Source organism: Hyla sarda, chromosome 4 (genome assembly GCF_029499605.1).
Source record: "Hyla sarda isolate aHylSar1 chromosome 4, aHylSar1.hap1, whole genome shotgun sequence".
Taxonomy (NCBI): domain Eukaryota; kingdom Metazoa; phylum Chordata; class Amphibia; order Anura; family Hylidae; genus Hyla; species Hyla sarda.
The window spans coordinates 81,441,906-81,468,031 of NC_079192.1; the positions used below are offsets into that span (position 1 = coordinate 81,441,906).

The following is a 26,126-nucleotide window of genomic DNA, read 5'->3' on the forward strand; positions in this document are numbered from 1 at the left end:
AGCAGTCTCAGCAGAGGAAACCCATGCAGGTTCTTCATAGACATTGCGGAATTCAGAGAGAAAGGCCTGCAGGTTAGAAGACACTGGATTATTACGATCCCAAGGTGGAGTAGCCCAGGCCAGGGCTTTTCCAGACAGCAGACTGACCACAAATGCTACTTTACCTCGCTCCGTTGGGAACTGATCCACCATGAGGATAAGCAAAGCTTAGATCCGGAAGAAACTGCAGGGAGTGAAGGAGCCTGGAACAGGTTGCGGCTGCTGCTGTTGTTGCTGATGAACGGAAAGAAGCTGTTGCATCATAGCAGACAACTGATTCAGCTCTTGCGTCTGACGGGCTAACTGTTTCTACTGTTGAGCCACGATGGTGGAAAGATCCGTAACATCGGGCAGAGGCACCCCAGCGGGATCCATGGCCACATCTTACTGAAACGGCAGTGGAGCAGTGAATCCGCTGAACCCGTGTGGATGATGGCATAGGCCGTACCAGGGAATGAACCCTTGATACAACTCGTCCACAAAGACTGCTGAGGTGTTAAGTAGCACAGGTAAGATGAGGCAAACTCATGGTCTGGACAGGCAAGAGGTCAGGGCAGACGGCACAGGAGCATGGTCAGGAACAAAGCTCGGAGGTCAAAGGCAGGTGGCACAGGAGCAAGGTCAGGTCACTGAGCAAGAGGTCAGGAACACTGTTAAGACAACACACAACTGGAACGCTTTCTCTAGGGCTAGTGAGCAGAAAGATCCGGCAAGGATAGGAAGGAAGTGTGGGGTTAAATAGACCAGACAAGCACCAATCAATGGTGCACTGGCCCTTTAAATCAGAGAAAGCCAGCGCGTGTGCGCCCTAGGAGGCGGGGGCGCACACGCTGGCAGCAGGGAACAGTGGAGGGGACAGAGAGGCGGAGAGGAGAGTGAGAGCCTGGCGTTCGCATGCAGGCACGTCCCGCAATGCGAACGGCAGCAGAAGCAGCATGGGAGGACGGGGCCGGAGCACGCTTGCAGCCAGCATGTCTGGCTGCAGTACTACTTGTGACACACTGGAGACGCAGCCCCGAATAGAATACGGGTGCTGTAGGGAGATCGCAAGGGGGGGATCCTTTGGATACGGGTTAAGATGTTTCTGCCCGGAATACCCCTTTGAATGTTTAGTTTGGTGACAGGTACTTTTTAATATATGCTATTGGAGCTGCTTGTATATATATTCTGTCTTGACCTCATATCCCATTCTTATATCCAGTCCTCATATCCCGATCTAATATCCCGTCCTCATATCCCATCCTTATATCCTGTCCCCATACCCTGTCCCCAGGTAAGGCTGAGCTGTGATAAAGGCCGAAAACAGATGGGGCGTGGCTTTTGTGGGGCATGGTTTGCAAGCTGGACTGACACATTCACCTGGAGATGTGGAGCTTGTGGTGTAAGGTGGGGCTGAGCTGTGATGAAGAGATTGTGGTTAAAGAAATGGAAATGTGGGTGTATCGGACGAAAATGGTGCTTTCGGCCTTGAGCCGAAACCAAAAAAGGGCTGAAGTGGCATACTCGCAAGTTGCACTGACATAGATATCTCCAGTCGTTTGAAGTGATGCTGGAACGTACACACATACAGGGAACCTGTCACCAGTTATATGCTGCCCAAACTGCGAGCAACATAAAATTGGTGCAGGCATCGCCAGTCCGCCTCACTTTGAATGACTCTGAGGCACTCAGGCATTTTGGAGCAATCATAGTTAAGCAATGCCTCCGGGATGCGGGTAACTAGTTAACTAACTGTCAATCAAGCTGGCACAGGGATGGTAAGGGGTTGAGGAGGCGTTCCAGCCCTCAGCACTTCAAGGGCTTGGAAACACCTCTTTGCATCAGATAATGAATGCGTTTTTCTAGGTTATGGAAGCACGGGCAGATATATGAAAGTTACCATTTTTTTCCTTGACCCAACAGATCTAACAGTGTCAGCAGTTTCAAACATAAATTGAAGTTAAAAAATTCCCTTTAGGCCAGTCTTTTGGCATTGCCTAATATGGGAGACCTAGGGACCTTCACTAAACCCGCTTGGCCTACTCCATACTCCCCACCCGACATCTGGACATGCATGTTGGAAAGGGATTTTAGGGGTACTCCACTGGAAAACATTTTTTTTAAATCAACTGGTGCCAGAAAGTTGAACAGATTTGTAAATTACTTCTATTACTACCGGTACTCATCAGCTGCTGTATGTTCCACAGGAAGTTCTTTTATTTTTGAATTTCCTTTCTGCCTGACCACAGTGCTCTCTGCTGACATCTCTGTAAATTTTAGGAACTGTCCAGAGTAGGAACAAATCCCCGTAGAAAACCTATCCTGCGCTGGACAGTTCCTAAAATAGATAGAGGTGTCAGCAGAGAGCACTGTGGTCAGGCAGAAGAGAACTTCTTGTGGATCATAACAGCAGCTGATATGTACTGGAAGGATTAAGATTTTTTAATAGACGTAATTTACAAATCTGTTAAACTTTCTGACACCAGTCGATTAAAAAAAATCTTTTCCAGTGGAGTACCCCTTTAAGTGGATAATTCTGGTATTTGGTACTACCCAACTTCCCAAAAAACAATGGGGAAGATTTATCAAAACCTGTCCAGAGGAAAGTTGCTGAGTTGTCCATAGCAACCAATCAGATCGCTTCTTTCATTTGTCAAAAGGCCTCCGAAAAATGAAAGAAGCGATCTGATTGGTTGCTCTGGGCATCTCAGCAACTTTTTCTCTGGACAAGTTTTGATAAATCTTCCCCAATAAACCTAACTAGGCGACCTAAATGTTTTTTTGCAGATTTACATTGGAGCACAGCTAGAGGTTATGCATTTATTTGTTTCGTTGCACAACATACAGTGTATTACATTTAGAAATGATATTTACCTTTAGACGTTGCTTGTTTTGGGGATATGTATCTGACAAAGGAGTTATTGTTCAATGGTCCACTGTCCATACTCCCTCCATAGCCGCTGATGTTACAGTGTGGTGGAGCCCATTCCATATCACAGTGGCAATTCTTCCTGTTATTACATACCTTAAACAACATGTTATTTGTAAACTTTATATATTAATGTATCACATAAAATATACTAAACCTGTGAACTTAAATCATTGCATCTAATCATTGTCATATGCTTGAATGCTATGGCCATAACAGAAACACCTATGAACAGCACAGTCTTCCAATGGCTCATATAGGAGGTGACCAAATAGACCTTTTCATGTACAAAACCTACAGGATTCTGTGAACCTTCTAGTTTTCAGGCAGTCTGCTTCAGATGATGTTGTCTATTGTTGGGTTTGCTGAGTGCTTTCCCTATTCCCATACCAACCATCTCAGAATAGTTTGTCACCCCTGGCGCTACTTTCTTTTATGGATCCTTGATTGGAAAACAGCATAACCCGATATAAAAGATCAAACCTGCCCCCATTATGTTTTACCATTGAGGACAGACGGTCATTCTTGGTCAATTTCCTGATCTCTCAGTTCCCATGGTCCTGTACAAGTTTACATGACCCATTAGTAAAAAGGATAACACATAGCATTACTGGGGCTTCGATGTCTCAGGGCCCCTTAGCATGTGGCTTTCCTGTGTACTTACCCCTTTTCCACTACACTTTCTCTTTATGTCACAGTCATATCCTAGTACTGAGAAATCCACACATTTTCGGTTCAAACAAATCTTAACAAAATACAAAATGTATTAATAAAGTTAGGCATTTATACAATGTAATACACAGCGATGGTAATTTTTATTGGCATATCTTTGTAAATAATAATCATGTAAAAACTGAAGAATATCCAGAAATCTGACGTATATATTGCTCATACATTTCTGCAGTACCCTGGTGGCAAACACTGGTTGACTGACATGTGAAACTCCCTTTCTCTTAAAAAGAGATTCTGCAGGAGCTATGGTGTGGGTTTGTATAGTCAGTGCTGCAGACCTTCTTTTTAAAAATTATGAGGGCATTCCATATCAATCAACAAAAGCTTAATGGAAGTCCTCCCATACTGTACATAAATAGGTTCTGTTGTTAAAGGGGTCATCCAGGAATAGAATATCTTCCAAAAACAGCACCACCCCTGTCCTCAGGTTGTGTGTGGTATTACAACTTGTCTTCACCTTAATGGAACTAGCTGCAATAAACTCGCTCACAGCCTGAGAACAGGTGTGGTGCCATTTCTTGAAGAAATCAGCTCTGTGTTCCTAACACTGGATAGCCTCTTTAAAAGGTTTTAAAGTAATTTGCAGTATTTTGAACATAAAAATGACATTTTTATCATGTTATATGTGGCCCCCTTGGTGACTCTTCCATTTTGTGCTGGACAGAATCAGTCTCCTTCTTCCCCTGGCAGTTGACAGTATAATCCCTTCTCACTTTCCAATCCAGTTTAATAATCCTAACACTCCAGCAGAAAGTTATTTCTATTGACTACTCTTCAGAAAACAGAAGATCACAATGCAGAGACTTGGCTGTGGGAAGGGTGACAGAGCACACGAACATTGTTATATTGTTTGAAAACCAAATTGTGCTATACTTTGTAATTAATTGTCATAGCTCTTTTTTTATGGGGTTTCCTGGGACCAATAGGCTGATTAAAAGGGTCGTGATGTCCTGCATTATCCTCTCCATTTATGTTACAGTCATACATGCAGAATAAGTGTATCATGATCTCTGTATCCTTCAATACGTAAAGAAAGATCTACCTTAGTGGTTATCTCACATAGCTATTGTCACCTATATTATTCTAGAAAAGTACCTTTCCTTTGTCACATAGTGCCCCATCTGGCACATAGGATCCTTTATGATAGTAGATATCGATACCCCAGCACAGCACGTCTTCTATAAGGGTTGATATATAGGAGGTCTGTTTATAATGGGGGAGGTTTCTTGTCACATTGCAGCACTGAATCTGTCCGCACATGACATCCCTGGCAGGAAAAGCAGACTCAGATTAGCTTCATTTTAAAGGGCATCTGTCACCTAAATCACACAGTACCAACTCTTGCCATAAAGGCAACCTATTTAAAAGGGAACTCTAGGATACAGATATAGGTATTTTTTTTCAAACTTAACCAGGCTTACCTGTCGCTTTTTGAAGAAATTTTTTTTTGTATCCCGAAGTTGTCCTTAATTGTCCCCTTTCCTTATATACCTTTATATTCCTATTTGGTTGGCAAAAATAGAAGAAAAAAGGACATTTTATAAATGAGAACGCTTGAGAATGTCCAGCGCCAATCCACCATGCCTCACAGCACTGCATCACAGCCGAGTGATTGACATCCCACACTATTCGGCAACCAGTAGCTCCATCTGTGCAGTCTGCCCATGCGCCAAGCAACAAGGGTGACAGAGCACACGAACATTGGGAAGGGTGACAGAGCACACGAACATTGTTATATTGTTTGACAATATGATGGCCCTGACCAGCTGCCTCCAGGACTCTCTCCAGGGATTAAAAAAGTCTTTTTTACCTATTTTTGGGCCACCAAACAGGATAATAAAGGTATATAAGGAAAGGGGACATTAAGGAGGATGTCTTCGTGTGGAGAGTTGGTACTGTACCATTTAGGTGACAGGAGCTCTTTAAATACTGTATTCATACAATGTTCAATGTAAATGAAAGGTGTTTTGTTACTGCAAATAACAACTTATCACAAGGACATGGGATAACTGATGGGGGAGCGCTGATAGGACCCCCCCCCCCCGCCAGTCATATGTTCATTGCTTGAACAGGGAAGTGGTCGAGTGTACCTACTGCCATTTCCTTCAAAGTCCATGGCAGTGGTCTGCAAACTGTGCACCATCAGCTGTTGCACAATTATAACTCCCAGCATGGGATTGATGGCCATAGGAAAGTCCAGCACTGCACACTGCAACCTCCTTTATCATGTCTGAGAACAGGTCTCATGAGGGTAAAGTTCATAAGCAATGATAACATACTCAATATTGCACTGGAGCAACTCCCCATCTGATCCACAGTTTCCAAACCTGTCGCCAACACTGTTTACAGTCTGGAAGCAGGAAAAAGGAGCCACCCTGGCACCTGGAAGAAGGAAAATCATCAGTCTTAAGCAAAAGTCAGTCATTAAGCAAAATATACAAGTCTCAGGCACATGCTATATGAGCAGGGCCTCTTGTCACAGTTTCTGGTACACAGCATTTTCCTGTATATAGCTTTATAATTTGTCTTTCCTGACTGCAGTGTGGCAGAATTTTGTCAGATATGTCATTCATCCAAAGAGAGCAACTAGAAACGGGCACCCCTGCCACACAGAAACCCACTTTCTGTGCTGACCTTTAATAGTAGAGACTGGCTCAGGAACAGCTTCTATAAAGTATGGAATGGGTAGGTGTACTGTGCTTTACTGGGACTACAATTCATTTGGCTGTGAGGATCATATATCATCTGGCACCTTAGGGATTGTTGGGAGGTTGGCATTATGGGTGCTAAATGGGCACTGTCAGAATCAAAAACGTTTTATATGTTGTAAACAGCACAGCTGACTTGGGGTGGATGTGAATGCGAGGTAAGTGATCTATACATCTATTGGAGCGCCGAAGATATCCAAGCACTGTTTTCCAGTATCTCCAGCACTCCTATATGTATGGAGTGCATACCGACCCTGATCCCCAATGCAGCGTTTCGTTTGGGAGCCCCATTTTGGAGATTGCGGCAATCCCAGAGGTTGGACTCTCTACGATTAGACACTGCATTTTTAAGCTCTGGAGTACCCCTCCAAAATGAATAGCAAATTTGCCTGAACTTTTGCTGTAGGTTTTAGTCTTTGGAATGTAAAATCATTATAGCACTTTCCATGGATTTGTACATCTGTTACATGCACTGGCATCCCTGACACAAGTGGGGCCCTATACCGTCACTGAAATTAAACGTAACCAGTGTTTTTCGTGGTACCACTTCTGCCATTTGTGCCACTGTAAAGGGGCAGTATTAATACTTTCCTAAGGCAAGATAGATAATTTCTTAAGACAGATAGATGGGATTTACATACCTTGCCCAAATAACCTTTGGCAGTGCACATTGTAATCGTAGCAGTTTTTCTTGTAGCACACTGACTGTCCGTCATTACAAGGAGAACCATCCTGGTGATATACGTCTGAAGGGCAGGTGCTGGATTTACCATCGCAATACTCTGCAAGGTCACACTCTGTGCTGGGCCTTCTGCATACCGTCCCTTCAGCCAAAAACTAAAAACACACATACAAAGAATGAACTGTCCACCAGTATTATAAGTAACCCTAGAACTCTGTAGTGTATAGTTCCTCTGCTCTTTCTTCTGAAAATGTATTGACGTGTTATGGTTTAAAAAATAAATATATACACTGCTCAAAAAAAAAAATAAAGGGAACACTAAGATAACACATCCTAGATCTGAATGAATGAACTAATCGTATGAAATACTTTCGTCTTTACATAGTTGAATGTGCTGACAACAAAATCACACAGAATGTATCAATGGAAATCAAATTTATCAACCCATGGAGGTCTGGATATGGAGTCACACTCATAATCAAAGAGGAAAACAACACTACAGGCTGATCCGACATTGATGTAATGTCCTTGAAACAAGTCAAAATGAGGCTCAGTAGTGTGTGTGGCCTCCACGTGCCCGTATGACCTCCCTACAATGCCTGGGCATGCTCCTGATGAGGTGGCGGATGGTCTGCTGAGGGATGTCCTCCCAGACCTGGACTAAAGCATCCGCCAACTCCTGGACAGTCTGTGGTGCAAAGTGGTGTAAAAATTTTTGATCAGTCAGATTCTGGGTGCTGTGACCTTAAACAGGGATGTACCTGGGCTGTGACCTCCACCGATCACTAGAACAAGCCGAGAGAAGCACTCATGTAGGAACTTCCCTTCTCGTCTCTCTCCTCGCTGCAGGAAACAAATTCTATGGAAAGTCTATGTAGCCCATCTCCGTGACGTGAGGAGAGAATGTCACATTACCCAGATGCCTAGAGATCAAAAATTTGGCATGTTCTAGCAATTGGTGTGGGTCACTTCACCCAAACCCTGACCAATCAAAACTTTTGACACATCTCTATTCTAAGTCTAAAGTTTTTTTTTTTTTTTTACATTAAAGGAGTACTCCGGCGTGCACTTTTTTCCTTTTATCCCATCCGGGCTGCAAAATAAAAGAAAACACACTTTCTCTTACCTGCCAATGAGCCCCCGGAGCTCCGGTACACTCCGGTACAGGTGTTCGATCCCCGGGCTGTATTCTTCTTACTTCCTGTTAGCCCGGCACGTCACACGGAGCTTCAGCCTATCACTGGCCGAGGCAGGACATCGCTGCGGCCGGTGATAGGTTGAAGCTCCGTGTGACGTGCCGGGCTAACAGGAAGTAAGAAGAATACAGCCCGGGGATCGAACACCTGTACCGGAGTGTACCGGAGCTCCGGGGGCTCGTTGGCAGGTAAGAGAAAGTGTGTTTTCTTTTATTTTGCAGTCCGGACGGGATAAAAGGAAAAAAGTGCGCGCCGGAGTACTCCTTTAAGTAACACATTAGTAAATTGACACCTACTCTGTCACTGTCTACTGAGTGCCGACAGTTTCAGACTAAGTAAATCAGACATCTTAGGCCCTATCCTTTGGATAGGTGAAAAGATGTCTAGGGGCGGAGTACCCCTTTAAATACAATAGTCTACAAGACTTCCATCTGAACTGGTAATCCTCACCTTACACTCGTGGCAGCATGGCCCTGATGAACACGTGGCATTTTCCATTAGTCTACAAGTTGCTGGATTACAGCACACATTGTTTTGAAATATCTGTAGATAACAGAACAATTACATATAAGGCATGAAAATCTGTGAAAAATGTACAAAGTATCAAAAAAAGAGTAATGCAATATAGGCCGGGTTCACACAATGTTTTTCCTGGCATAATTTTCCATTTCATTTACATCCCTATTTTCCCTTTATGTTTCTTTTCATCTATGGTTTTAAATTTAAGGAGCGTTTTTGTTAAAATCTAAAACAACATTAGTGGAGGACCCATATAGCAAAAACATTGATCTTTAGAATCTCTCATGGAAATTTGAGAGCCAATGAAGTTTAAAGTGGTTTTAAGATGGTGAAATGACTTCAGTTGCTTAATTTTCATGATCTGCGGATGTCCCAGAGGTTGGTTTATAATGTTCTGTCATATCACTGTATTATGCTTTAACATTACACGATGGCAATACTCCTATAGGCACATTATGAAGTTCTAATTCCCAAACCCCATCTCCTGACCTCGCTCAGAAAATATCACGCTCAGAAAATATGTCTCCACAATCTAAACCTCTCCCTACTATGTAGCACTTCCACTTTACTCCCATTCTTCCTTCAACCTAAAATTTTTGGAATTAGCAAGTGCTCTCTTATTTGAAGTCTGTAGTCTCTTCTTATGGGGATATTTCTGCCACAATTTTTGTGGCTATGGCCCAATATTTTCCCAGTCGCATGGCGGTTCTTTCCATTCTATATATTTATTTTAACTCTCCCCCAGTGAGTGTTAAAGTGGGTTATCCAGGAACAGAAAAACACTGCTGATTTCTTTCAAAAACAACCCCATGTCTGTCACCAGGTTGGGTGTGGTTTTTGGTTTTACAATTTGACTCCATTAACTTCAATGGAACTGAGCTGCAGAACCACACCCCACCTGGAAACAGACGGGGAGCTGTTTTGAAAGAAATTAGCTGTGTTTTTCTATTCATGGATAACCCCTTTAAGTTGCCTTTTATGGTTGCCTAGGAGGCCAACTTTCATTTCACTCAATTTCTACCCCAATGGAGGATTGTTGTACGGTTATTAGCAAGGGTAGTTGGCAAGTTTCTTTAGAAGAGACTTCTTTGAAATTGCTCCATAGAACCTAATTTGCTTCAACTTTCCTGTGTCTCCTCTATGTTTAAGAGGTTTTTTGTCATCTGGTTCTTTGTATCACACATGGGGAAGTTTCTCTGTAGCGTTGTCTTTTTGGACTCTTTTAGACACTTTTTTTTGGAGATTACTCAATATAAATTTCCCTGTGACCTTTCTTTTTGTCTATTAGGACAGAAGCTGTTTACATTTAGGGTAGGGTCACACGTTGCCCATCCACAGTGTATTTCATGCTGCGGATGTGCTGATGGGAGTCTCAAGAGCAATCTCCCTGCTGCGGCTGGGTATCTCTGTGTGTCCTGTGGCTTCAAACTTCCTCAGGCAGACCTGCAGCACAGGTGTTGGGCCCACTTAAGAACTAATTATCACTGTTATTATTATTATGAGGCAATTTATAAAATAGTAAATATTTGTTTTTCAAGTATTATGTGTTATTTTTATATGTTTTGGACCTTTAAGAGTGGAGCAGTGCAAGCCCATGTGACCCTGTATGCCCAATGGGAACCCCTAAATTCTTGGCCATATAGTGTAGTGGGGGGAAGAGTTGCCCCAGTTCAGTTCTAGTCCCGTTTTGCCTAGAGCTGTGAGCAGAGTACAAGTGTGGTAAAGGTGTGAGGTGTAAGGAGAAGCTCTGAGGGAAGGCCCAAAACAAATCTAACATTCCAAGTCTTATCCAGTCATTCTGCAAGGATGGAAGTTCATGCCCTGGCGGAGAAAGCTATAAGACCTACTAGGATCAATCTTCAATCATCTCTTAAGTCAGTATCAATCTATTGGGTGAAAGCACCACAAGTCACAGCAAGGCCACAGGGCTCCCAAAGGGTTACACTGCATCCTTTCCACTCTGCACCATACTGTCTGTGTATCAACATCTGCACCATGCTCAGAAAAAGCAGTTATCCGTAACCTGACATTGGTGTGTTTCTTTACTCTGCATGTCAGGCCCAGGAGAAGCTGTCTCCAACCTCGGAGCATGTATAGGCTAACGGTGCCCTGGCGTCATGATTTACTAGCACCCCCGTGCTATATGGGAAGACACAGTTGAGCCGTTTAAGTGAGTTTTGGATCCTTGGATATCTTCTTCATACTATCCAAAGGTTCGCCACTCTATGTCTCTCTATTGAATGTCTAGGGGGCTCCATGGGATTGTGCCTTATTGTGATTGCTGCTCTTTTATTTTTCTTGTACTGTTATTTGATTTACCTTGTTTATTATATCTATGATTCAAATATCTGTGTATTCATGTTTGTATTGCTTATGTTTTTGGCTTATAATAAAGCTTCACTGTTGGAACCATAAAGGCACAAACCTCTGCAGGGCCACAGTCGCACTCTTCCCCATGTTCTGTTATGTTGTTCCCACCCTGAGCCTTTATGTCAGAGGCAGGGGTATTCCACAGACAAGAAGCATTGTCACTTGCATAGAACTTCTCCATATCTCTCATGCTGCAATCACTAAATCTAGATGACAGCCTGTAGGAAAACAACAGAGTATTTTTTTTCATAGCCAACTTAAAGGAAAACTGTCAGCTTTCTTCCCCCGCACTAACCAGCGGTACTGGCTGTCAGTGCGGGGGACGCTGATCAGTTTGATCCTTACCATGCCCGGATCCGCTGTGGCGTTCGGCCCTAATCTTCTATTTTCGGTATTTGCAAATGAGGTGCTAACTGGCATCGGCCAGGCTAACTGGCACTCTGACGTCAGTGCCGCTGGCCGCAGCGCCACCCAACTCATCAATATTCCTCCCCTCTCTCTTTATTACAGAGCAGGGAGAAGAGGGAGTGGCGGAGGGAGGGGAGGAATATTGATGAGCGGTGCTGCAGCCAGTGGTACTGACGTCAGAGTGCCAGTTAGCCCGGCTGGTGCCAGTTAGCACCTCATATGCATATACCGAAAATAGATGATTACGGCGGATCCTGGCACGGTAAGGATCAAACTGATCAGCGTCCCCCGCACTACCAGCCAGTACTACTGGTTAGTGCGGGGGGAGAAAGCTGACAGTTTTTCTTCAAGAAACAAGTAAATGAGGCCCTAAGGGTCATTTTATTAGACTGAAAAGTCCAATTTCCATTTCAAAAACCACCCAAGAAGACAGTTTTTCCAATTGGATCTATTGAATTCAAGGGGAAAATAGTTTTTTGTTCCCACACAGTTTAACGCTATGTCCATAGTGACTTATTTTTTGGGCTGTTGACAAGCCAGTGCATACATATTTTAGCATGTATTGCAGAGACAATTATGGGATATGGCTTTTGCAGTACCCCATAAGTTGGCTGAAAAATGATACAAAACTTAAAAAAATGGGGTAATTGCAAAAATAAAATAAAAACCATTTTTGCCTAAAAACAGCCTTTTTTTAGGCTTAAAACTGTATGGCAACATAGCCAAACCAATATCAAATGTTGTCTCTCTATGTAACAGGCAGAGAGATAAGAGATGATAAAAGATAGAGTGCTTTTACACTATTCGATAATTCATACTTTTCTCTACTGACTATTGTTACATAGTACAAACACCCCCCCCCCCCCAAAAAAACAACAACAAGGTATGTCCAAGAATTATGTACAATTGCATATGCATTCTCTGATTACTTACAAGCCTTCGTCTGCCATAGCACAAACTAGCTTCCCAGACTGGCAGCTGCATCCCGGGACATCATGCCTCATTCCTAACACATGACCTAAGTAGTGTATAAAGGTGGCAGAGCTCCCCACCAACTTATCCCGATCCATCTGCAGAAAGGACAAAATGGCCGATAAACAGCATATAGTCGTATAATAAACACTTATCTCGACTGCAAGGTACAAGGTTATGGGGGGGGGGGGGGGGGGATGGCAAGTGTGCCATTCAGGAGCCTGGGAAAGCTAGGTCATATATTCTTACAAACTTCCTTCTTACAAGCTTTTCTATGCTGACATATCTGCTATTCAAGATATAGATATATGTGAGGTAATTAAGGGTGGTGCAGGTGAACAATTTTTCTACACAATTCCATCTTTAGGCTAAGTTTCCACTTTTTTTTCTGGCCCAAAAAAACGCCAGAAAAAACGCCACGGCATTTTCCTGCATTTGGTATTTTTTCTTGCGTTTTTTCTGCCGTTTTTGCCTTTGAGTGGAAATTCTATTTTTGGCCCCTAATTTTCAAAATTTGTTGGGTACCAAAAAAAAAAAAAAAAACAGGATGCAGTAGGGATGGAAAAAAACTGTATTTGTCACGTCCTGCGCTCCGGCCAGACACGCTTTTCTCCTTCCCTCTCCTCTTCTACTTGCAGGACTGGGATTTGCATCGCGGGACGCGCCCGCATGCGAATCCCTGCCCGTCATTTGCCTCCGCTCTCCACCCTGCCTTCTCCTTTCTCTCAGCACCGGTGTGCATGCCCCCGCCTCCTAGGGCACGCACGTGCTGGAGCTCTTAGATTTAAAGGGCCAGTATGCCCTTAATGATTGTTTTCACCTGCACCTCACTTATAAGTTTCAGCACCTCCCTTCACTCTCTGACCGATCTTTGTTGCCTTTGTTCCCTAGAGAAAGCATTCCTGTACCTCTGCTTATCTGTGTTCCTGACCCTTGCTCCGTGACCTGTTCCTGCTCCGCTGCTGCCTGCCTATTTACCTCCTGCTACGTTCTAGACTATGCTCATGTGCTGCCTGCCCTACCCTTCTGCAATCCTTACTACACAGTAACATAGTTCATAAGGTTGAAAAAAGACCAGAGTCCATCAAGTTCAACCTATATCCCTAATGGGTCCCTACTGAGTTGATCCAGAGAAAGGCAAAAAACCCTCATACTAGAGGTAAAAATTCCTTCCTGACTCCAAATATGGCATCAGAATAAATCCCTGGATCAACGTTCTGTCCCTATAAATCTAGTATCCATAACCAGTGATGTTATTAGTCTCCAAAAATGCATCCAGACCCCTTTTGAATTATTTTAGAGTTCCCCATGACCACCTCCTCTGGCAGAGAGTTCCATAGTCTCACTGCTCTTACAGTAAAGAACCCCCGTCTGTGCTGATGTAGAAACTTTCTTTCCTCCAGACATAGAGGATTCCCCCTTGTTATAGATACAGTCCTGGGTATAAATAGACCATGGAAGAGATCACTGTACGGTCCCCTGATATATTTATACATAGTTATAAGGTCGCCCCTAAGCCTTCTTTTTTCTAAACTAAATAACCCCAATTCTGATAATCTTTCTGGGTACTGTAGTCCTCAAAGTCCCCGTATTACTCTGGTTGCCCGTCTTTGAACCATCTCCAGCTCCACTATATCTTTCTTGTACACTGGTGCCCAGTACTGTACACAGTATTCTATGTGTGGGATTTTTACAGCAGTAGAATTATTTCCTTGGCGTGGGCATCTATGCCCCTATTGATGCACCCCATAATTTTATTTGCCTTTGCAGCAGCTCCCTGTCACTGGTCACTACAGCTAAATTTCCTGTTAACTAAGACTCCTAAGTCCTTTTCCATGTCAGTTGTGCCAAGTGTTCTCCCATTTAATACATAATCCCAGCCCAGATTATTCTTCCCCATGTGCGTAACATTACATTTATCAAAGCTCACCTCCTCATAAAAGCTGATCAGGTTAGTTTGACAGGACCGATCCCTCATAAAGCCATGCTGATATGGGGTCATACATTTATTTTTATCATGATACTCCAAAATAGCATCTCTTAGAAAACCCTCAAACAATTTTCATACAACCGAGGTTAAACTAACAGGCCTATAATTCCCGGGATCACCTTTTGACCCCTTTTTAAATATTGGCACTATATTTGCCATAAGCCAGTCCTGGGGAACAGTCCCTGTCACTACAAGTTGCTGTATCCCTCATGTGCCTCACATCTCCTCAGCCGCATGTATGGTCGAGTCGTGCCAGGGGTAGTGACCTGGGTGCCTCCTGCCGCAGCAAGACCTTCCCGCTTTGTGGCGGGCTCTGGTGAAAACCAGCAGAACTTTAGACTCCGCTCCTTGGCATGGCCGTGTCATCTTCCACGCAGGTCCAGCGGATCCACTTCCTGCCGTGAGTCTTTACAGTATTTAACAAAATTTATATTTTTTATAATTAAATTTTTATTAATTTTTAAACAGGGAACAATTTATATGGGCGGGCAGGGAACTAAAAATGTAGCAGGCAATAATACAAATGTAGAAAGGGGCCATTTAAATGTAAAAGTAACATATTTTTATCCTTAATTTTGTTAAACTTTTTATTAATGTATTTTACTAATGTGTTTAATAAAGTGTGTGTGTGTTTTTTACTTTTTACACTTTTTTCCTTATTATTTACATTTTTAGGTAGTACTACTAGTACCTGTAGAAAGAAAATCGGATGTCCAGTGCAAAATAGGTCCAACGAATTGACTTATTGGTTAAAACCCAGGAAACATGGATACAGCAAACACAGGTGACGTGTTTCGGGTCAAAGATGAGTCTTAGTCATGACTAAGGCTCATCCTTGAGCTGAAACGCGTCACCTGTGTTTGCTGTATCCATGTTTCCTGGGTTTTAACCAATAAAGTCAATTAGTTGGACCTATTTTGCGCTGGACATCCGATTTTCTTTCTGCATCTGCTTGGCGCTGCCCGCGCCAGTCCGTGCGCACGGTGCTTGAGGAAGAGAGCTGGACCTACATCTACATACTAGTACCTGTACTAATAGACAGGCATCCTTTATATTGTAGAGATGCGGAGCGGCTTTCTACAGCACTCGCATCTCTGCTATGAACTCCGGCTGGCCAGTGATGTGAATAGAATTCACATCATTGATTCATATTTTCCACCCAGAGTGGTGATTGGCCGGATGGTGGCAGCCAATCACCGCTTTCAGCAGGAAATATGAATCAGTGATGTGAATTTCTATTCACATCACTGGCCGGCCTGAGTATAGTGCAGAGAGGCGGAGGGCAGGAGAAAGCTGCTCCGCATCTCAGGGATAAAAGAGATGATCGCAGCGGGTGTCAGGAGTGACACCCGCTGTGATCTGTCCTTAACTGCAGGTACTACAGCTCCCAGCATGGAGCAGAGTGTGCTCCATGTTGGGAGAAGTAGTACCTGCAGTTAAGGACAGATAACAGTGGGTGTCCCTCCTAACACCCGCTATGATCGTCCTGTATAATGTATAGATGCGGCTGGCACGGCTGCACTTCTTTGGTTCCCTGCACTGCAGTATATTCCGTATATATACCTATTAATATATACTGCTGAGAGTTGTGATTGGCTGGAACCATCCGACCAATCACAGTTCTCTGTGAGAAATATGAATCTGCATAATACAGTGCAGGGGAGCGGAGAAGCTTCTATACATTATATAGGAAGATCGCAACGGGTGTCAGAAGTGACAACCGGGGCGATCTATTCGTACAAGTACTACTACTCCCATCAGTCTGTTCCATGCGGGGAGTAGTAGCACTACATAAAAAATAAAGAAAAAAAAGTGTAAAAAAGTTAAAAACACACACACTTTATTAACCTGTAAAGGACCCATGACGTACGCGTACGTCATGAGTCCGCCCCCGATCTATAGTGCGGGGCCATGGCCTCTAACAACGGCCGGGACCCGTGGCTAATAGTGCGTGGCATTGATCGCAGTGCCGCGCGCTATTAACCATTTAGACGCGGCCTTCAAAGTTGAACGCCGCATCTAAAGTGAAAGCATGCCGGTTAGCTCAGGGAGCTGTTCGGGATAGCCGCGGCGAAATCGCGGCATCCCGAACAGCTTACAAGACAGCTGGAGGATCCCTACCTGCCTCCTCGCTGTCCGATCGCCGAATGACTGCTCAGTGCCTGAGATCCAGGCATGAGCAGTTAGGCGGCAGAATCATCGATCAGTGGTTTCTTATGAGAAACCACTGATCAATGTGAAAGATCAGTGTGTGCAGTGTTATAGGTCCCTATGGGAGCTATAACACTGCAAAAAAAAAAGTGAAAAAAAAGTGAATAAAGATCATTTAACCCCTTCCCTATTAAAAGTTAGAATCACTCCCCTTTTCCCATGAAAAAAATCACATATGTGGTATTGCCGCGTGCAGAAATGTCCAAATTATAAAAATATATCATTAATTAAGCCGCACGGTCAATTGCGTATGCGAAAAAAATTCCAAAGTCCAAAATAGAGCATTTTTGGTCTCTTTTTATATCATGAAAAAATGAATAAAAAGCGATCAATAAGTCCTATCAATGCAAAAATAGTACCGTTAAAAACTTCAGATCACGGCGCAAAAAATGAGCATTCATACCGCCCCATACGCAGAAAAATAAAAAAGTTATAGGGGTCAGAAAATGACAATTTTAAACTTATACATTTTCCTGCATGTAGTTATGATTTTTTCCAGAAGTACGACAAAATCAAACCTACATAAGTAGGGTATCATTTTAACCGTATGGACCTACAGAATAAAAAGAAGGTGTCATTTTTACCAAAAAATTTACTGTGTAGAAACGGAAGCCCCCAAATTTACAAAACGGCGTTTTTTTTTCAATTTTGTCTCACAATGATTTATTTTTCCGTTTCGCCATAGATTTTTGGGTAGAATGACTGATGTCATTACAAAGTAGAATTGGTGGCACAAAAAATAAGCTATCATATGGATTGTTAGGTGCAAAATTGAAAGAGTTATGATTTTTTAAAGGCAAGGAGGAAAAAACGAAAATGCAAAAATGGAAAAACCCTTGGTCCTTAAGGGGTGAAACACATTATTAAAATACATTACTAATAAAAAGTTTAACAAAATTAATTAAAAAAATATATATTATTTTTACATTTAAATGGCCCCTCTCTACTTTTTTATTATTGTCGGCTACATTTTTAGGTTACTGCCCGCCCACATAAATTGGTCCCTGTTTAAAAATTTATAACAATTTTGTTATAAAAAATATAAATTTTGTTAAATACACTTTTTCCATCCCTACTGTATCTTTTCTTTATTTTTTTAAATGGTACCCTACGAAATTTTAATAAAAAGTATCTCCATCCCTTTTTTTGGATTGTTCAAAGGGGTACTCCCGTGGAAAACTTTTTTTTTTAAGTCAACTGGTGCCAGAAAGTTGAACAGATTTGTAAATCACTTCTATTAAAAAAATCTTAATCCTTCCAGTGCTTTTTAGGGGCTGTATACTAAAGAGAAATCCAAAAAAGAAATGCATTTCCTCTGATGTCATGACCACAGTGCTCTCTGCTGACCTCTGCTGTCCATTTTAGGAACTGTCCAGAGCAGCATATGTTTGCTATGGGGATTTTCTCCTGCTCTGGACAGTTCCTAAAATGGACAGCAGAGGTCAGCAGAGAGCACTGTGGTCATGACATCAGAGGAAATGCATTTCTTTTTTTGTATTTCTCTTTAGTATACAGCCCCTAAAAAGTACTAGAAGGATTACGATTGTTTAATAGAAGTGATTTACAAATCTGTTTAACTTTCTGGCACAAGTTGATTAAAAAAAAAAAAAAGTTTTCCACGGGAGTACCCCTTTAAGTCCGAAAAAAGAATAATAACCGCCTGCAAAAATTCCAAAGTTAAAACTCACATGGAGTCTCTCTTGGCGATTTTTCACTCCCATAGACCTCTATGGGAGAAAAACGCAAGATTTCAGGGAAAAAAAATGCCAAAGTCTCAACATGCTGCGATTAAAAAAAAACTGCCAAGGAGCAGGAAAATGACAAAAAGGAGTGAAAAACGCCAAAAGGATAAAAAAAATGCCAAACTGAAAAACGCCAAGTGGAAAATAAATTTTGTTGCATTTTTTCACAAAAAAACCCCCCAAAAAACGCCATGGGACCGTTTTGCCGGTTTTTGGGGCAAAACACACAAAAAAAAACCAAGTAGAAACGTAACTTTAGGGTACATTCCCACATGCTGTATTTTGCTGCTGCATATTTTTCTACCCATTGACTGTGATGGGAAAGAAAATATGCAGAGGCAAATATGTAGAAAATACGGCACCAAATTTATTAAACGCATCAAAACTACAAAGCAATACAAATTAAAACACAAAAAAAAAACACACAATAAATACAAAAATATTATAAAATACACAAAAAAGTGATAAATGGAATGTGATAAATAGGGTGCTAGCACACTTTTCTCTTTAATTACTCTTCAGTACACCATGTTTTATGGTTTCCCTTCTGTGCCTTTATCTGCAACTTTTTGCAAACCCTGTCCACACCCAGTTTTGTAAGGCTGGGTTCACACTACGATTTGCCGATAGGGTCACCGGATCAACCCATTTTTGCTCCGTATCCGGTTTTGTGACCGTACCTAAAACTGCGGCATACCACGAAATGAATGAGATACAGGCCAGGTCTGGCTGGATTACGGGAGAGCCCGGTTTTCACTCCCCCAAGCCGGAACCAGTGACTGTATCGGCAAATCGTGTTGTGAACCCAGCCTAAGCCAAGTCCGAGCTGCCATAGATTTGCAACAAATTGAGGGCTCTGCTACAAGTTGTGCGACAAGTCGCACATGATCAATTCATGACCACTGCAAAAAGGTAGTAGTAGTTTTGCAACAGCTGGAGGCACACTGGTAGGGTAACACTGATGAATGATATTACTTACCACAGAGATGAAAACCGACTCATCGGGATGACAGGATCGTCCCCAGCGCGCCAGTCCGGATGATGACATTTTGCTCTCTCTCCTAAAACGTACACGATAAAGTTTATCGCTCAGCTAAATTCCCTATTTTCGTGTTTTATGTGTTCTTCAGCATATATTTTTTTAAATGTCCCATGAAGGATGCATCTTTTTTTTTTTTTTATGTACAAAAACTGACAACTCTTTTTTCTCTTCCATGATGCAGTTTTTAAGGTGGTTTCTCATAAATAGTGTCTATTAATCTAGACTTTTTTTTATATTTTATTTGGCGTTTTATCCCCTGTGTTTTTCTCATTACAAGTCATGTGATTCTTTCATCATGTGACTCAAGAATCTCTATTGAAGAATTGGGGGGGAAAAAATGCCCCCAAAAAAACAAACATGTGCATGTACATACATACATGATGTTTGTTTTGCCATTTTTTTTTCACCTACAGAAGTCTATGGGAGAAAAAATGCTACAATTTCTTGAAAAAAAAGGCCATATCCGGAGCTTTTTTTTATTTATTTATTTTTTTTAAACTGTCACTGAGCCTAAAAGCTTAAAGGTGAAAAAACCTGAAAAAAATAAACGCCATTGGGTTATGGCATTTCATATTTCCCTATTGACTCAGTGTCTTTAACCCAAAAATGCTATGTGACGACTATATTTTTTTTATATCATATATATAACTCCAAAAAAGGAAAGCGGCACTCCAGTGGCAGAAAAAAGGTGTATTTATTCACCCATCAAGTCAAGCACTTGACTTGATGGGTGAATAAATACACCTTTTTTCTGCCATTGGAGTGCCGCTTTCCTTTTTTGGAGTTGTTTAAGAAGGGTTTGGAGTTTGAACCTGCAAAGGCTGAGCACCCGATCTGGACTTTAAGTCCCATTGTACAGTGCCGGTTCCCTTAATTTTACTCTGTGCTTTTAGCATAAGATGGGCATAGATTTCAGTTTTGGAACGGTGCGGCTTGTACAGGTAGCATTTATATAGAATTGAGACAGTTCCCCTCCATGATCTTCTTCTAGTCACCATGTCTTACATTGTACAGTGGTCCCTCAACTTACAATGGTCTCAGGTTTTCAATACTTTTCTGGGCCATTGTAACTTGAAACCAGACTCAACATACAATGCTACTTCAGATCTGTAAAATGTGTCAATGACTGGAAGAACTGATCAATCCTCAATTTTTCCTATTTAAAGGGGTACTCCGGTAGATTATTTTTTTTTTCAAATCAACTGTTGCCAGAAAGTTAAACAGATTTGTAAATTACTTTTATTAAAAAAACTTAATCCTTCCAATACTAATCAGCTGCTGTATGCTCCACAGAAAGTTGTGTAGTTCTTTTCTGTCTGACCACAGTGCTCTCTGCTGACACCCCTGTTCATGTTAGGAACTGTCTGGAACAGGAGAGGTTTGCTATGGGGATTTTCTCCTACTATGGACAGTTCCTGACATGGACAGAGGTGTCAGCAGAGAGCACTGTGGTCAAACAGAAAGGAACAACTCAACTTCCTCTACAGTATACAGCAGCTGATAAGTACTGGAAGGATTAAGTCTTTTAATAGAAGTAATTTACAAATCTGTTTAACTTTCTGGAGCAAGTTGATATGAAAAAAATAGTTATCCACTGCAGTACCCCTTTAAAGGGGTACTCCGCTGCTCAGTGTTTGGAACAAACTGTTCCAAACACTGGAGCCGGCAACTTGTGACTTCATAGCCCCGCCCCTGCTGATGTCACGCCCCACCCCTTCAATGCAAGTCTATGGGAGGGGGCGTGACAGCTGTCACGCCCCCTCCCATAGACTTGCATTGAGGGGGTGGGGCATGACATCATGAGGGGCCAGGGCTATGACATCACAAGCTCCCAGCCCCGCCAGCTCCAGCGTTCGGAACAGTTTGTTCCAAATGCTGAGCAGCGGAGTACCCCTTTAACCCCCATTTTGGGGCTTCAGAATCAACTACCAGGTTTCCATAGAGTTATGGTCTCAAGATACAATGGTTTCAACATATAATAGTCGCCCTGGAAGCAATTAATATTATATAAATATGTTGTGTGCACGCCAATGTCGGCACTGTTAATATTGGCTTTTTGTATACATTCAGTTCTATTATTTGCAGCCTACACAGTAATGCTTCTTATGCCCACTTACAAAGACAACCCCACAGCATCGTAACTTATCCGGTTATCTAAGAACTTGTTTTTCCACTTTAAGAAATCGGAAAGGATCTCATCGGCCGACTCTCTTTTCATGTCAATGAGGTTCCCGTAGGACCAGATTTCTAGACCAACCAAGACTATCTGTGTGTTCAATTCCTGGAAGACCTGAGGAAGGATAAATGGAAGAAAATTCACTTCATAACATGTCCTGGACACGGCAGGAATTAGATATGTATCATAAGGAGAAGAAAGCGTCTGGGCGTGATCTGTGTTTCAGGTTGAGGCAACAAGTTTTTGGAAATAAGAGGCTAAGTGTATGAGTTGTACCCATGATCGTGTGACAAATGTATACAGGTGTAAGTTCTCTCCCTGTGTATACTGGTCACACCATATATATATATATATATATATATATATATATATATATATATATATACACTGTCTATGGCCCATAAACGACTCTCTAAGAAGTAAAAAAATGTCGCTCAGAATTACCCTTCTCTATTATACATGAATTTAAGTAATATTGTTGGCTGACCTGTTTTCTCTACCCAAAATGATGACTAATAAAAAGGAATGAAGCTCTGAGATATAAGACTGAAACACATTAAAAGGGGTACTCCGCCCCTAGACATCTTTTCCCCTATCGAAAGGATAGAAGATAAGATGTCAGATCACGGGATCTCGGCTGCTGCACCCACCTGTTGCAGCTTCCGGCAGCGCTGGAGGCTCTCATCCTAACGCCTCATGACCACGGTGATGGAAGATCGTGACGTCACGACTCCGCCCTGTGTGACGTCACGCCCCGCCCCCTCAATGCAAGTCTATGGGAGGGGGCGTGACAGCTGTCACGCCCCCTCCCATAGACTTGCATTGAGGGGCGGGGCGTGACGTCACACAGGGGCGGAGTCGTGACGTCACGATCTCAAGTCACCGTGGTCGGGAGCTGAAGCCTCCAGCGTTTCCGGAAGCCGCAACAGGTGGGTGCTGCAGCCGAGATCCTGGGGGTCCCCAGCGGCGGGACCCACACGGTCTGACATCTTATCCCCTATCCTTTGGATAGGGGATAAGATGTTATGGGGCGGAGTACCCCTTGAAAATGCCTATGTCCGTTGCAGATTGCCATGGACATAAGTGCTGATTCTGAACCATTTTCAGTAGCACTTATTCACTAAAGAAATTCAACTAAGAAATTCCTTGAACAGACCACAAGATTGGGAATGCCATGTATTTTTAAATGTACTCATCATTTTATGCTTGCATATCAATGGATGCATAAAATGATACATCTGAAGTGTGAGTACTGGTCGGTATAGGACTATACATATATTCTGCACTTCCACAATAGTTTGGTTTCTTAGAAGACCAAAATTTGCCACAATATCAGACTACTGGAAAGGTTCTCATTTGCTGTACTCACGGTATTGACATGGTTAATAAGTTCAAGCATGCCCTCGGTCACAGACGTAGTATTTTCATCATGGAATTGAAACTGGAGAGATAAGAATTGTCATACACATACTTATGAGAGAAGCTAATGTGCACAATAATAACACAATACACTTACCGGTAGCTCGGGAATGGAATCCAAGCACTAGGACTGGGTGACGTACACCGAGAATGCAGTAAACCATTTTATATGCATCTACTGTCATCTACTGGTGGTTTTTCAGTATGACATCATTATACTTGGTGTGTATGTGGTTTTACAGCTGTGGCAAAATTACAATTCTCAATCATGCCCATCATGCTGGGAGTTGTGGTTTTGTCACAGCTGGAGAGCCACCGGTAGGAGGGCACTGTATTAGGAATATCTGTCCTGAGTTAGATACTCCAGCTGGAAGCAATGTAGTGGTTCCTGATGCTATTGTGGGTTAGGGCTCATTCACATTGTTGTTGGGGGTCCATTATACGGAGCTCCCCTGGCAAGTCCATCGGAACGCATGCACTATTCTTTTCTATGCTAAACTGCCAAACTACCAGTTCCCCAACAAGCCCCATTCAAGTCAATGGGGTCCATGGTGAGTCACTTGTGCTCCAATGCTGTTTTGGGTCCGTTTGTGGCAAGAAAATAAATAAAATAAGGGCCGAACAGACCCAAAACGGAATGAAGCACAATGTCAAAGTGAACCTAGCCTAAGTGGATGAGAATGGGAGTCACCATAGCTGTTTCCAAAGAGTAAATCAGCAAAAAATATCAAACTCCATATTTATGCCCAAGGTTATAGAGTTAAAATTTTAAACACAAATGTCTGTATTACATTCTATGTATTTGTTATATTTTATATAGCATCAATCTACTCTCCAGTACACAGAATATGTGGTCGCAAGTGTGATTTAAAGGGGTACTCCGGTGGAAAACAATTTTTTCCATATCAACTGGCTCCATAAAGTTAAATTGATTTGTAAATTACTTCTATTAAAAAATCTTAATCCTTCCAGTACTTATCAGCTGCTGTATATTACAGAGAAAGTTGAGTTGTTTTGTTCAGTCTGACCACAGTGCTCTCTGTTGACACCTCTGTCCATGTCAGGAACTGTCCAGAGTAGGAGCAAATCCCCATAGCAAACCTCTCCTGCTCTGGACAGTTCCTGACATAGACAGAGGTGTCAGCAGAGAGCACTGCGGTCAGACTGAAAAGAACAACTCAACTTCCTCTGTAGTATACAGCAGCTGATGAGTACTAGAAGGATTCATATTTTAACGACAATGGACGTAAATGTACGTCGCGAATCGCATCCCAAGTCACTTACCCGTCCCGGTCCCCGGCTGTCATGTTCTGGCGCGCGCGGCTCCGCTCTCTAGGGCGCGCGCGCGCCATCGCTCTAAGATTTAAAGGGCCAGTGCACCAGTGATTGGTGCCTGGCCCAATCAGTCTAATTAGCTTCCACCTGCTCCCTGTGTATATTACCTCACTTCCCCTGCACTTCCTTGCCGGATCTTGTTGCCTTGTGCCAGTGAAAGCGTTTAGTGTTGTCCAAAGCCTGTGTTCCAGATCTCCTGCTATCCTCATTGACTACGAACCTTGCCGCCTGCCCCGACCTTCTGCTACGTCTGACCTTGCCTCTGCCTAGTCCTTCTGTCCCACGCCTTCTCAGCAGTCAGCGAGGTTGAGCCGTTGCCGGTGGATACGACCTGGTTGCTACCGCCGCAGCAAGACCATCCCGCTTTGCGGCGGGCTCTGGTGAAGACCAGTAGCAACCCTAGAACCGGTCCACCGACACGGTCCATGCCAACCCCTCGCTGACACAGAGGATCCACATCCAGCCTGCCGAATCGTAACACCCTTTAAGTGATTTAGGCCATCCGTGTCTCTTTATAGCTGTGCCCTTTATCACAAAATTTTAGCTTTATATTGGCACATGCAGGAAAACTACCTGCAGATGAGAAACCACCATAAACAACTCCAAGTATGCTGTTCTCCGTTCACTTTCCTGCAAAAGATAGAAAGAAAACAAAGAAAAAGAAGTTACAAATTGAGATGAAAGAACCTTCTGTTTTTCATAGATTTTTGTTTTGCCAAAATCTCTGTTGTTTGCTGCAAATGTCAAACCTGACTCTTCTGAGCATGCTATGTTATGTGTGTGCATGGAAGGGTGCAGCTATAAGACAAGTAAAGTGATTTGTTCGTTATACAATTCCCTAATATAATTTTTTAAATGTATTAACATACCCCAGAGTTCTTCTATTTCCAACACAGGAAAAGCTCTGTAAATATAAGGTTAATATACTGTACCTTTGCATAGTCCATGTTTTCTCCCACTATTTCCAGGTTGGAGATATGTTGGTCGCATTCAAATTCAGGTTCAGAAGCCTCTACATTGTACATGATGTGTCTGAAATCCAGCAGAGGTCCGTCTGGTTCAATAATGTACATGAACTCATTCGTGTACATGGTGCCCCTACAGTGGGAAGACACAGTAAGAGTCTAATACACAACATGAAACCCCAAAAAATTTTTAAAGGGGCGCTCCGGAGAAGTTAAGAAAAATAAAAATGCCCCAAATCCACCACAATACCTGTTCTGTGTCTCCTGTAGTTATCCATGCAATTATGCCAGCTCCCGTGGTCTCCTGAATATAATTTTTCCTTGCTTGCAGCCCAGACTACAACTCCCAGCAGTCAGTGCAGCTCTGTGTGATAGCTGCCAGCCAATTGTTTTTACTATCTGTGTGCATGCTGTGTTGTTGTAAACAAAGTTAGCAGCACACACTGTACAAGTCTTTTCTTTCAAACTATCCTTCCCCCAGCAATAAATCATGCTATGCTCTGAATGGCAGCAGTCAGTGATTAGATCTACAAGAGGCAAAGAGCAGCATTATGTGCTGAGGAGACACTGTGCTGTTTTTCTTCCAGCAAGATTCTCACACAGGGAGGGGAGGTGTGGCTAAGAAGCCAGGCAAGATAGAAATCTCTTGGTGTTTGTCTTCCCGGAGGGTGGGGGCTACTCTCAGTGAGGGCTTTGCACAAAGATAAGGTGG

At 42.7% G+C, this 26,126-nt stretch overlaps 1 protein-coding gene across 4 annotated transcripts in view; it reads right to left on the reverse strand.

The window, feature by feature from the left end:
* LOC130368152 (disintegrin and metalloproteinase domain-containing protein 9-like) overlaps positions 1-26,126 on the reverse strand; it is a 43,360-nt gene that overhangs the window by 5,076 nt on the left and 12,158 nt on the right. For 3 of the 4 annotated variants that reach the window (XM_056571513.1, XM_056571512.1, XM_056571514.1), the window contains 13 exons: positions 25,382-25,547; positions 25,023-25,079; positions 23,065-23,136; positions 21,637-21,809; positions 19,457-19,538; positions 12,496-12,632; positions 11,210-11,372; positions 8,716-8,808; positions 7,029-7,224; positions 5,959-6,061; positions 4,775-4,946; positions 3,612-3,692; positions 2,893-3,043 (listed from right to left, as the gene is read on the reverse strand). In XM_056571513.1, the coding sequence (XP_056427488.1) occupies positions 2,893-3,043; positions 3,612-3,692; positions 4,775-4,946; positions 5,959-6,061; positions 7,029-7,224; positions 8,716-8,808; positions 11,210-11,372; positions 12,496-12,632; positions 19,457-19,538; positions 21,637-21,809; positions 23,065-23,136; positions 25,023-25,079; positions 25,382-25,547 (1,646 nt within the window). Of the gene's footprint in view, positions 1-2,892; positions 3,044-3,611; positions 3,693-4,774; positions 4,947-5,100; positions 5,181-5,958; positions 6,062-7,028; positions 7,225-8,715; positions 8,809-11,209; positions 11,373-12,495; positions 12,633-19,456; positions 19,539-21,636; positions 21,810-23,064; positions 23,137-25,022; positions 25,080-25,381; positions 25,548-26,126 lie in introns of those variants that run through there. The other variant, XM_056571515.1, reaches the window with a different exon arrangement.